The following is a 13,276-nucleotide window of genomic DNA, read 5'->3' on the forward strand; positions in this document are numbered from 1 at the left end:
CTAATCTTTTTGAAAGTTCCTCTTGATCCACACCCATATAGTAAATAACGACAAAAATAAAATATAATGGTACAAAGAGTATACATTTTTTATATAAAAGAGGAAAATAAACTTTTAGTGCTTATAAAATTTGAAAATTGGATTGGCTATGTTGAAAGAAAGGAATCTTTGTCAAGGTATATGGCTTTTGCTAGAACCAAGAATGTTTTACCAAGAAGGAATAAAGCATATTCAAAACCTAGAAAGAGATACTTAACATCTCACCTTCACTCACGGTTGGTCGGTCTTTGAGTCAACATATTATAGTTATTAGTGAGTTAGTAATAATATTGTTGATACAAGTTCACTTCTTTTGTTGTTGATTGTGTTGAAATTTCATTCAACAATAATGGGAACATATAATTTTGGATTTGATGAACTTGATCCCAAAATTGTCGTTTTTTTGAAATTTGGGCATGTCATGATGATTCTATATGTTCTTTATGGGGTGAAATGATTTGGAATTGGAGTGACAACCTAGACCAAAGAATAAATTGAAGTATAAACCTTGTACTGATGGAAAGTGTACTAAATGGAATATCAATAGGGCTCAGAATTCCAAGACACAAATAAATTTATGCACTCAACATCTAATGAGTGTGATTTAGTTGGTTAAACAATGTTCACATCGAACATTTTATAAGTGAAAATATCCATAAATTCAATGCCTTAAGGTTTTTGGTGAAAATATGGTGTTAGAGTCACTTTAAATGGGTCAGTATGTCGATCCAATCTAGTAAGACTCTCCCTCATGGCCCAACAGTCTAGAAACTAGTTTGTCATCTTCTAGAGCATCAAACATCGTGTGTTTGATATATCTCTACTCAGATTTTTGTGATGGTTCGTGTGTTTGAATGATCATGTTAGAAATAATATAAAATCATTTATGTGACTTTTTTCTAACAGCTTAAACTTTTGGGATAATCGGTTATTTGACATGGTATCAGAGCCTCTAGGACTAAATGGTCTAGAGTTCGATCTCTGCTCCCCTCACTTTCTAATTAAAAGTGGAATTTAAACATATAGTAGGTGAGTCTATGCATTATCCACGCTTCAAGCTCAAGTGAACTCTTGCGTGAGAGGATATGTTAGAAATAATATAAAAGCATTGATGTGGCTCTATCCTAACAGCTTAAGCTTTTGGGATAATCGGTTATTTGACAATTCATTATCGTTAGGGAAATTTGATTTGTGGTAACAAGTGGTTGCTACTTCAAGATTGGATTGTGATCACTTGTGTCATACTTTGTTGGAAATCAATTTCTCTACTAATTTATAGCTAAATTGTGGGCTATAAGTAAAATGTTACCGAACAAGTAATTTTTGTTAAACAAGCTTATAAACTAATCAATTTGTTCAAAATAACCAACCTATTTTGTGAAAAATATTGTCTTAAATGATTGGCATTTTAATTCTCAATACAACATTATATTTTGAATTGTATGCTCTAATTACTTTACATTTATACTAAAAGTGAATAAACTATTTTCTCAATCTCAACTCAATTTTATTGGCTTGCTCTCAACTCAATATCTCAATCCCACTTAACATTTAATGTAATATACATTATATATATTATTTTTGTTACTCCATTTAACAACCACCGATGACCGATCTCTGTTAGAATTTATGGGAAACATAATATGAATTCTCTCTTTTTAATAAAAGGCCTTAATAAAATTATTTTCATACGAATTGAAGGAGCTAGGTGGTTTTAGAATTGGGTATTTGGTCTAACTTATCCTTACAAAATCGGCTTGTAAGGTGAGAATTATCTTTACTTTATAAACACATATTCAGGTCATCTCGCAATTGATGTGAGATTTCTTAACAAACCCCCTCACGCCCAACTATGAGTTTGGTACGTGGATATAAACGGTGGGTGGTCCGATAGTGAGAACCTAATAAAATGTGGCTCAACGGATCGTGAAGAGTCTCATATACCATCTTAAAATTGAATCTTGAGACTAACTCATCTATACAAAATCGATTTGTAAGATGAAAATTATCTATATTTTATAAACACATATTTATGTCATATCGTAACTGATGTGAGACTTTTTAATAGACCGAACCGAAAGTAATATAATAGCATTACATTGTTTATATAACGTGTAAAGTTTTATAATGTGTAAAGTTTTATAAAATGGGGAGGGAGAGTAAAATTTCTCCCACATTCCCACTCCCTCATATCGTTGTCTCGTTGGTGATCTTCATGGACAGATGCATGGACTGAAAAGGAAAGAAACTGTGATGCCAATTAAGTTGTGTTCTGAATCCTCACGTTCTCCCACATGTTCTCAATCATGTACATGTTGCTGGAATTTAGATTCCCCTCCCACTTTTTTTATCAATTAATTAAGTTCAATATACATTTATTTGCTAAGCAAAAGAAAATAATTGAGAAGATGTGTCCCATCTTGACATGACCCATATCCACTTAAATTAACATATATACGCCACTACACACCTTATAGCTCTGCTTTTTCTTTATTCTTCAAGCTTGAGGTCCCCTATCAATTCTTCCAAATTAATTTCCTAGAGCAAATTAACCCTATTAACAAATAAAAAACATCAAAACAAAAAAATAAGACCATTTAAATAGAGCTTTCAACTAATTCTTATAAACATGAATAAAAAAAAATTAAAAAATTTGAAAGTATATAAGAGTTGACTAAAAAGTAAGGACAAGAAAATTGTGACAAAAAATATTTGAGGGATAAAAAATTATAAGAATTAAAAACGAAATTTGAGATACTTATAGGGACCAAAAAAATAAACAGCAAAATAAAACTACAAGTAAATAAGGACGCACACCACCACAAACTAGAACTCATCAAAGGCACTGCCACGGGAGGAAAAATACCCCTAGGGAAGATAGATGTAAGGATCAACCACAAATAGGACAAGTCAAAGAGGGACTGCAATCTCTCTGACCCATTGAGACTTATCACGACATCCAAACAAACTTGATTGGTTCCAGCATAAAGTATTGTAAATATCTCATTCGTAAAAGGAACGGGGGAGCCGGAGTTTTTACCTATAACCACTTTCAAGTAAAAGTTTTACCTTATTGACTAGACATACGACATAAAATGTTCCTTCCGAAAAGAATACGCCATTTCGAAATTTTCAGATAGTACACACAATAGTATATCAACTTAATAACGACTCTGATCTATCTCTTCTACCCTCATGTCCAAAAAAGCCTAAAAAACACTGAAACACCACGATGAGGCACTGGCTACACATCCAACCATCGAAGAATATCATACCAAACTGGTGAGATTTGATTACATGGATCTAATGAGTGATCAGTTGATTTAAGCCCTAATCCACCTAACACATGTAGAAACACTAACATCCTATGAAACCTTGATACGTGACACGATACCGATACGATGATACGAAATTTTTTTCAAAATTCCCGATATGATACGTCCGGGATACGTTATTTAAAAGTTAAATTTAAAATTAAATATATAAGTGCACAATATATAAACATAACTAAAATCGATAATGATAAAAATTAACATTCAAATTACTCAAAATAAGAAAACAAGTGACAATTACATATATTAAGTTAAGTACTACCCAAAAAGGGGTGAGATGGGTAGCTCAACTGGTTAAGCTAGTTGAGATAAGCGTTAAGGAGTTGGAGGTCCAGAGTTCAATTCATGATAAGGATAAAAACTAATAAAGACATAGTTGGTAACATCACACTTTAACATTCAATACTTAATAGAAAATACGAATTGAATCAGTCTCCTCTCCTATACGTTTCCATCATCAAAGAGGATTAATTGCCCGATACTTTTTCGATCGATACACGTATCGGAGAAGTATCTGACAAGTATTGGTTATATTTTATTTTAAAAAATAATATCAATTGTCGATACTTCTCCGATATGATACTTCTCCGATACGTGTATCGGAAAGTATCGAACGAGTATCAGTATCAAGTACGTATCGGATACGATACTTTGTCATTTTTAGAGTATCAAGACTTCACAGCTAACATCCCTAACTAATTACGCCCTCCGTATACCAGATAAAATTAATGGGACTGTGGGTAACAAATTGATCATATGCTTGTTTTCTTTTTGTTTAATTTGAGTGTTATCCAGCCTCTCGATACAGAAACGGATATATACCGAAAGTATAAAAAACAAATTATTGACAAAGAGATTCTTTGTCATGTTTTTCTCTTATATGAGAATATGGCATTGTATATGGACCCCTTATTTCATGTGTCCTTTTCAAGCTAAAAATGCAATCCCTCTTATCTTTTTTATAAGGAACACTTGAAAGAAAAAAATTTGGTTATTTTTATTAGAAATTTTGATCAATTTTCAAATGTTTTAAATGTTCAATTTCATTTATGCTCTTATTTATTATGAAAGATGATTTAAAAATAGGAGAATGTTAACATGTGCATATATGACACATGTTAAGGAAGCAAAAATAGAAATCATGCTTTAAAATTTGTACATTTTAACTTTTCAAGTATTAAATGTTTTGTATCATTAAATATTAAATTTCTATATTAAGATACCTTATCATGTGCCCCACATGTTAACATGACCCTTAAAAATAAGGTGTTGTTAACATGTGCATATATATGCCCATGTTAAGTAGTAATAAATGAATCATTATAATAAATTATTCTTTGTTGGGTCCCATTTATTTTACTTTGAAAAAAGCAGCATTATAAAGTGTCTCAAAATTTTTAAAGACAAAATTACCCTCAATACACACTCAAACAGTGGTTATTGTGTTAATGCAGAATCGCTTCATCTCCTTCCTGAGTAGGAATCAAAGCGCACACAAAACATTTCTCCTTTCTTTCTTCAAGAGGTAGAATATTTCTCCTTCCTAAGTGGGATTTTTGTTCATGGGTTTGTTTCAAAATTTGATTTTGACAATGGTATGTGATAAGAATCTCGAAATTCAAATCTCCATTTTGATTAATTTAATTAACAATGGTAGTGTGCCGTTCAAAAAAAAAATTAACAATGGTAGTGCTCATAATCAATATTATGGTGGCACCCTTTCCTCAGAAAACTAGAACCTTTTCTCAGAAAATTCATTTTCTTCAGAAAACCCAGCATCTCGTGCTTCAACAAAGGAACTAGAACCTTTCCTAGTCCAACATTGACCATAATATCAGACTTTGCTTCAACAAGTGAGTCCCTTAGATTTTGGGAAACGAAAGAGGGGAGAAACAAATCGCGTATGTCGTGTTACAGGGTGTGAGGGTAATTTTGGCAGAATACAAAATAAAGGATCTTTTTTTATATTTTATTTTACTGAAATTAATTTTTCTTTTGTTAAAAATAAAAGGCAAATGCTAAATAGTGCCCTAGGGGCACTCGTTAAGGATTCAAATTTAGAAAGTTTTACTTGGAAATAGTGTAGTCAATACAACAAAAGTTTATATTTTGATGTTTTCCATGCACAACTTTTATTTTATTTCTTTTTTTGGTTCCTTAACTAGTGCCCCGGGGGCACCGGTTAGCAAGACCCAAAATAAAATAGGTGGACTAGCACACATTTATTGCTACTTATCATGTGCCTTAGATGCACAAGTTAACATTGCCCTAAAATGGTATACATGGAATAAATTTAAATTTTTAAATGTATTAAATGAAAATAACTATGTTAAATGTGTTTCCTTGATCTGTGTGATTTTTTCAAAGTATTCCTTATGAAAAGGACCGAAGGGAGTATATAAACACTGCAAACCACACATGCACAAATGTTCTCAAATTAATTAACTCAATAGTTGTGAGTTTATTTACAGATTTACTTTTTTTTTCTTTTTTATATCAATGTTAAATTTGTATTTGTGTATTAATATATTGGCTAAATTGCAGTTTTGTCCCCCCACGTTTTATAATTGTGCGATTTTGGCCCCCCACGTTTTAAATGTGCGATTTTGACCCCCCACGTTTAATAATTGTGCGATTTTGGCCCCCACGTTTCAAATGTGCGATTTTGGCCCCCCACGTTTCAAATGTGCGATTTTGGCCCCCCACGTTTGCCCCCTTTTGCATTTCTTGGTCCCCGTTGACTATTTTGACCAAAATTTGCTGACATGAATTTTTTTTTACACGTGTCTTAATTGTATTGGCCAACCAAAATTTATTAATTTTTTTATTAAAAAAAAAAATTTATCATTTGACCTTTCCTTGATTTTTCTTATTTTTTTTAAAAAAAATAATAAATTTTGATTGGCCAATACAATTAAGACACGTGTAAAAAAAATTTCATATCAGCAAATTTGGTCAAAATAGTCAACGGGGACCAAGAAATGCAAAAGGGGGCAAACGTGGGGGGTCAAAATCGCACATTTGAAACGTGGGGGGCCAAAATCGCACAATTATGAAACGTGGGGGGCCAAAATCGCACATTTGAAATGTGGGGGGCCAAAATCGCACAATTATGAAACGTGGGGGGCCAAAACTGCAATTTAGCCTGATATATTCTAACAATTTGAATGAAAGAATTACTTTTTAGTAAATTTTTGTTTTTACTAATTTACCGGACTAAAAGTGGACTTGTAGATTAATTAGTTAACTAATACTTAATTACAATCTTAAATCTGGTTTGAATATAGAGTGAAGATCAGTTTTGACCTCTCACAAATTTTGAACGGAACAATTCAATCCGTCATAAAAATAAATTACCCAAATTAGTTTTTAAGAATAATTGTGATCCCTCACAAATTTATAAATGTATTTTAGAAAACTGTTTTTAAGAAAAGAAAAACAAAATTTCTTGAACTTGTTTTACTTTTTAAGTTTTAAAATAAAAACTAATACAGAGAAAATAATTTTGTAAAATTGAATTACGTACCAATCAAGTTTTTTAGGTTTTAATTTTTAAAAACTGGGAAACAGTCACTTAATATATTAGCATAGATATACTTAATTCACACCCAAAGAAAACAAAGTTGTTCCGTAACGGGTTCAAATTTATTAATTTGTACATTTAAAAGTGAGACAATTCATAACAAATTAGAGGTAGAATATTTTGAATGCATGATGCATGTGTAACTCTCTAGCTTTTGCAAAGTGCATTATCGTGTTGCTCGTTCAAAACAAATATATATATGATGACATAAGACATGCATAGTGGAGTTAGTTGCGTGTGCCAATAAATAATACGATATAGTATAGAACACAAGTCGATTTTGCCACACTTGAATAAGACTACACTTTGAATACCATTAAAAAGAAACTACACTTTTTATGTGTTAATGGTTATTGGAGAAGGTTCGTGATAGTCTATAATTTTGATTGTTTCTCTTAAAAATTGAATTTAGGTTTTTCAAAACAATTGAAGTTAGGTAACATATTATTGGATGAAGATCATAAAATTAAAAACATAAATTTAACATAAACTTAACATAAATGGAATTAAGCATCAGATAAATTAAATACTTCATCTTTATTGTTTTTGGGTTCCATCATGCATGCCGCGATTTTTATCAAAGGTCTTTGGACGGATTAAGCTTGAACAGAACATATCTCACCATGTAACGTCACATTCTAACTCGATCGATCCCTTCGTATTGTACTGAGAGAAATTAGAGAACATGATTCTCACATCATCGTTGGTCTGAAGTTTCATGTTGGTGTTCGTCTAAGACGACTAGCGGATGACATTACTCAATACTGACCACCCTTCTTGAATCACATCACTTGACTTGAGACAACAGTTGAGTTGGTCTAGCTGGTGCTTCAGATCGCCCATGGTACATTGACATTGATCTTGAACAACAGATTTGGTTTTTTGTTGTTGTAGTAAACTGCAGGTATGTGAGTGTTCTTTTTGAATGAAAAAATGTTCATTTTTCTGGGTTGTGAATGAATGAAAAATGAAACAAACAGCCCTATTTATATAGGTTTTGGTGCATTTTTTCTACACAAATTGTCTGGTGCGGTTTGTTTACTACTTAGTAGCGGATTCAATTTGCTAGATAACCTAGGAACTTGGACGGTGGTCGTAGTTTTTAGTCTTTGGTAAACTGTCAATGGTCAAATATGGTGATTTGCCACCAGAGTGATTGTTACATGGCTTTGACCAATCACACGCAACCGAAAATTTTATAAATTGAAACTTTTCTTTTCTCTCATTCTCATTTCTCTTATCCCATTTCTTCTTTCATTTGTATTAGTTTAGCATTTTGTATTTTCGTTATTTCAAACGTAAACAGTCACATAGTCCATGGCCGGTTAATCATAACGATCTCATCCATGTTCTTTGATGACAATGATTGAGATCGTTATGCTAATCAGCGATAACCTTTTTAGGGCCTATTTGAATCATTATGACTTATAACTTAGAGACATCAATCCAGATTTTGCTTTTATCACTAGAGGGAGATGTCAATTGGGGAATCTACTATGTCGCTATTTTTTTTATTACTTTTGATGTACTACTTTTCTATCCAATGTAATTTTTTAGTTTATTTTATGTTGTTCAATGTAATTTTGCTACTTGTTGTAGTAAAATCAATAGAAAGATCCTTACTAAAATTTAAAGTTGCAATATAATTCCTAGATTCCCCCTGTTTATTCGTAACAGATCTGTTTATTACTATTTAAATAGCGAATGTCAAATAATTCAAAAAAAATTCTAGGGTCTCTCGGGGGGCATGAAATATGAAAACGTTGGTTAATTTGAATATTTTTTTATCCATTCGCTACATATATAAACTTCATATTTATAACATGGTAAAAAAAAATCGACAATCAATTTCCTATCATATAATCGAATTAAAATTAAGACAAATGAAAGAATTTAGCATGACATGCGAGAAAATTCAGGGTGCCAAAAAAAATTATGATAATCAACACAGTGACCCTTTTTTGGTGCTACATGTACAACTGGTATATATTGGCCCTTAACTTTCCAATTAAAAAAGAAAAATTCTCTTCCCACTCCACACATTTCTCTTTTCCACACTAATAAAAATTTTGTGTACTAGGGGGTTGAAAAAGAAACATGACGGGTGGGAAGAGAATTTTTCATTAAAAAATTCTTTAGTTCAGCCCAAAATAGGTTCTAAATACAAAGATGACCCTAATCATGACCTCTTCATTGTTCTTTTAACCCTTCATTGTCTTTTTTATTATCAGTTAGAGTAAATTTTAAGGTGTTATTTTCTATTTTAAATATATCACGTGTGTTGTAATTTACTTTATTTAAATATGGACATTGTTCCTTATCTTGTAAACTTTTTAATTTAAATTATATAAAAGTTTCAAAGAGTTGCACACAAGATGTAAACTTTGTATTTATAACATGGTAAAAAAATCGACAATCAATTTCCTACCATACAATCAAATTAAAATTACTAAGATATTATGGTTCATAGGACATACTTGATCTATATAATATGTTTATAATTGAAAAAGAGCTGAAACCACTTGATGTCAGAATTGACCCCGAACTAGATTAAATTGGTGGTGAAAGCAAAGAAAAAATTATGTTGCATTAAAATTGATTTATCAATATATTAAATTATTTGTCAAAAAATTAAGGGTAAATAGGGTTTTACCCCCTGCAAAATAGGCCAGTTTTGCGTTACCCCCCTGCAATTTTTTTTTTGTGATTACCCCCCTGTAAAATGAAAATTCCATCATTTACCTCCCTCAGTCGATAACATGGATGCTGACTGGACAAAATTGATGACGTGGCACGTACAAGTGGAATTAATTTATTTTATATTTATTTTTTTATTGTCAATTCATTAATGAATATATAATTATTATTTTTTTTTAATTAAAAAAACTGAAAAAAAAAAGAGAAAAAACGATAGTAATTAGGGTTGAAGGTTTATCTTCTTCAATATTGCTATAATTTCATCCTTCTCTCCAAAAAAATCAACAACAACAAAAGTTATCCCCTCTCTAGGAAAAGAAAATCAATCAACACACCAATATACTCAACACTTAAATCTTCATCACTTACTTATTCATCATCTTCAAACCCAAATCTTTATCACTCTTTGGAATGTTTAAATTTTTTGTTACTTTGACTTAGTTTTGTATCGTATAGTTGTGGTTATAGAAGAGAAATAATTTAGGGTTGTTAATAAGATGTGAAATTTGAGAGAAATTTGGGTAAGAAGATTTTGTTGATTGTGTGAGATTTGATTTGTGATTACACCGAAAAGAAGAAGAACAAGAATGTTTATAAATAAATTCTATTAACAATTTTTTTTTATTTCTTTTTCTTTTTAAAAAATTAATAATTATATTAAGTTATTTATCTACGTGGCACAAAAACTTTAATAAAAAATTAATGAAAAGCCACACATGCATCCCACGTCATCAATTTTGTCCAGTCGACATCCATGTTGTCGACTGAGGGGGGTAAATGATGGAATCTTCATTTTACAGGGGGGTAATCACAAAAAAAAATTTTACAGGGGAATAACGCAAAACAGGTCTATTTTACAGGGAATAAAACCTTATTTACCCAAAAATTAAATTAATTGATTTATCTCACACTTCTCAACATTTAAAATGTACGAGTCAAACCATTTAATCTCCATTTTAAGGTTTGTATTTTCCTTTATAATTTCATTGATTTAGAGACTAAATTATCCTATTTTTACCCTTTCAAACACGAAAATGGTTATGTATATTATCAAAATGAATTATCCACACATTTCTCTTACATTAACAATCTATTCTGCTGCCATTACCATCATCCACATATTTCTCCTCTCATTCAATCTTTCTTTTTTCCTTTTCAAAAATGAATTATCCAATTCTAAAACCCCAAACAACACCTTACCAACATCCACAAAATCTCATCCCACAAATCAAAAACTGCAAAACCATACAAGAATTAAAACAACTTCACGCTATTTTCATCAAAACAAACAAAGCACATGACCCAACAGTATCAACAGAACTTCTCAAACTCACTGCAACCTCAAATTTTCGTGACCCCATTTATGCACTCTCCCTGTTCGGCCAAATGCCTCAACCAAATTGCTTTGCTTGGAACACTATCATAAGGGCATTTTCTGATAGCAGCAGTAGTAATGCTAATAATGCCTTGTTGATTTTCTGTCAAATGATGTTTGATGGAGTTGTTGAGCCTAATAGCTTCACTTTTCCTTCTGTTTTGAAGGCTTGTTCAGTTGTTGCTGGGTTGGAAGAAGGGAAACAGGTTCATGGTTTGGTTGTAAAGTTTGGATTTGTTGATGATGAATTTGTTGTTAGCAATTTGCTTAGGATGTATGTCTTGTGTGGGAGTATTGAGGATGCTAGTGTTTTGTTTCATAAGAATGTTGGTGATTTGAGTAGTGAAATAAGGGTGAGGGATAAGAGGAGGCAAGAGGGTAATGTGGTTTTTTGTAATGTTATGATTGATGGGTATGTAAGAATTGGGAAAATTGATGCTGCTAGGGAGTTGTTTGACGAAATGCAGCAAAAAAGTGTGGTTTCTTGGAATGCGATGATTTCTGGGTATGCTCAAAATGGGTTTTTTAAGGAGGCCGTTGACTTGTTTCATAGGATGATGGAGATGGGAGATGTGTCTCCGAATCGGGTGACTTTGGTTAGTGTTTTACCTGCGATTTCGCGGCTTGGAGCACTAGAGTTGGGGAAATGGGTGCATTTGTACGCTGAGAGGAAAGGTGTTCGGATTGATGAGGTTCTTGGTTCTGCTCTTATTGATATGTATGCTAAGTGTGGGAACATTGAGAAGGCTATTCAGGTCTTCAAGAAGTTGTCGAAAACTAATGTTATAGCTTGGAATGCTATGATTGGTGGCCTTGCAATGCATGGTAAAGCCAAAGATGTGTTGGATTGTTTTTCAAGGATGGAAAGAAGTGGAATATCACCTAGTGATGTTACTTACATTGCAATTTTGAGTGCTTGTAGCCATGCAGGTTTAGTCGAAAAGGGTAGATCAATTTTCAATGACATGGTTAATAGGGTTGGATTAGAGCCTAGAATAGAACACTATGGGTGCATGGTTGACCTCCTAGGACGTGCTGGTTATCTAGAAGAAGCCGAGGAGCTTATAACGAATATGCCAATAAAATCAGACGATGTCATATGGAAGGCCTTGCTTGGTGCTTGTAAATTGCATAAAAACGTCGAAATTGGTAGACGCGCGGCAGAGGTTTTGATGAAACTTGCTCCTCATGATAGCGGGGCATACGTGGCTCTTTCGAACTTGTATGCATCGTCGGGAAATTGGGATGGGGTTGCTGAGGTGAGAATGATGATGAAAGAATTGGATATAAGGAAAGACCCTGGATGTAGTTGGATTGAAATCGATGGTGTTATACATGAATTTCTTGTTGAAGATGATTCTCATCCTAGAGCCAAAGAAATACATTCAACGTTGAAGGAAATTTCCAACAAGTTGAGCTTGGTAGGTCATATTCAAGACACTACACAAGTGTTACTTAAGATTGATGAGGAACATAAAGAGAGTTTGTTACACTATCACAGTGAGAAAATTGCTGTTGCATTTGGATTAATTAGTACATCACCAAAGACACCACTTCAGATTGTGAAAAACTTAAGAATTTGTGAAGATTGTCATTCATCAATGAAATTAATCTCAAAAGTTTATCAACGTAGGATCATTATTAGAGATAGGAAACGTTTTCACCATTTTGAAAATGGTTCATGTTCTTGTATGGACTATTGGTAGTTTGACACTCTGCTACTGAGTGAATCTAACTTCCTTTGCTTGTCATTGAATATAGAGCCTCTGTAATCTGTATTTATTCATTTATATACTTACATAAACAAGTATGATGCATTACTTCTTATCCTAGCTATTACTCACTCTTCCTTTCTTTCATCCTTTTTTTATTTGTTGTCAAGATCTATTACTCACTCTATTTAAAATTAAATGTAATTTAAAGTTCTTTTATAAATATTAAGAAAAATAATATTGAAGTTTCTATATTAGGCCACATGTTATCCTTTTTCAATAAATTAAAATGAATTGTGATTGAAGTATTGCATGATTATATATTATATATGTTGTTATTTTGATTTTTTAAAATATCAAATATATTTCAAAATATAGAGTTAGTTGGCCCTCCAAAACTATTCCCTTCAAAATCCTCCAAAACTCCTCCAAACTAAATAATAATTTACCAACATAGCGTGCGTGACACAAATGTTAGATACTTAAGTCTCTTATTGATTCAGTCTAGTGTTTAATCTATGGAAAGCATTTTTTTTGG

General features: G+C 32.1%; 1 protein-coding gene across 1 annotated transcript; it reads left to right on the plus strand.

Annotated features, from left to right (window-relative positions):
• The first annotated feature begins 10,682 nt into the window (after positions 1 to 10,682).
• LOC123881737 (pentatricopeptide repeat-containing protein At5g48910-like) lies at positions 10,683 to 12,816 on the plus strand. The gene has a single exon (XM_045930469.1). The coding sequence runs from the start codon at positions 10,813 to 10,815 to the stop codon at positions 12,730 to 12,732; it is 1,920 nt and encodes a 639-aa protein (XP_045786425.1). The 5' UTR covers positions 10,683 to 10,812; the 3' UTR covers positions 12,733 to 12,816.
• Positions 12,817 to 13,276: the final 460 nt, after the last annotated feature.

Source organism: Trifolium pratense, linkage group LG4, assembly GCF_020283565.1.
Source record: "Trifolium pratense cultivar HEN17-A07 linkage group LG4, ARS_RC_1.1, whole genome shotgun sequence".
Classification (NCBI taxonomy): domain Eukaryota; kingdom Viridiplantae; phylum Streptophyta; class Magnoliopsida; order Fabales; family Fabaceae; genus Trifolium; species Trifolium pratense.

Coding starts and splice junctions, on each gene's coding strand:
- LOC123881737 (XM_045930469.1), top strand. CDS start 10,813: ATGAATTATCCAATTCTAAAACCCCAAACAACACCTTACCAACATCCA.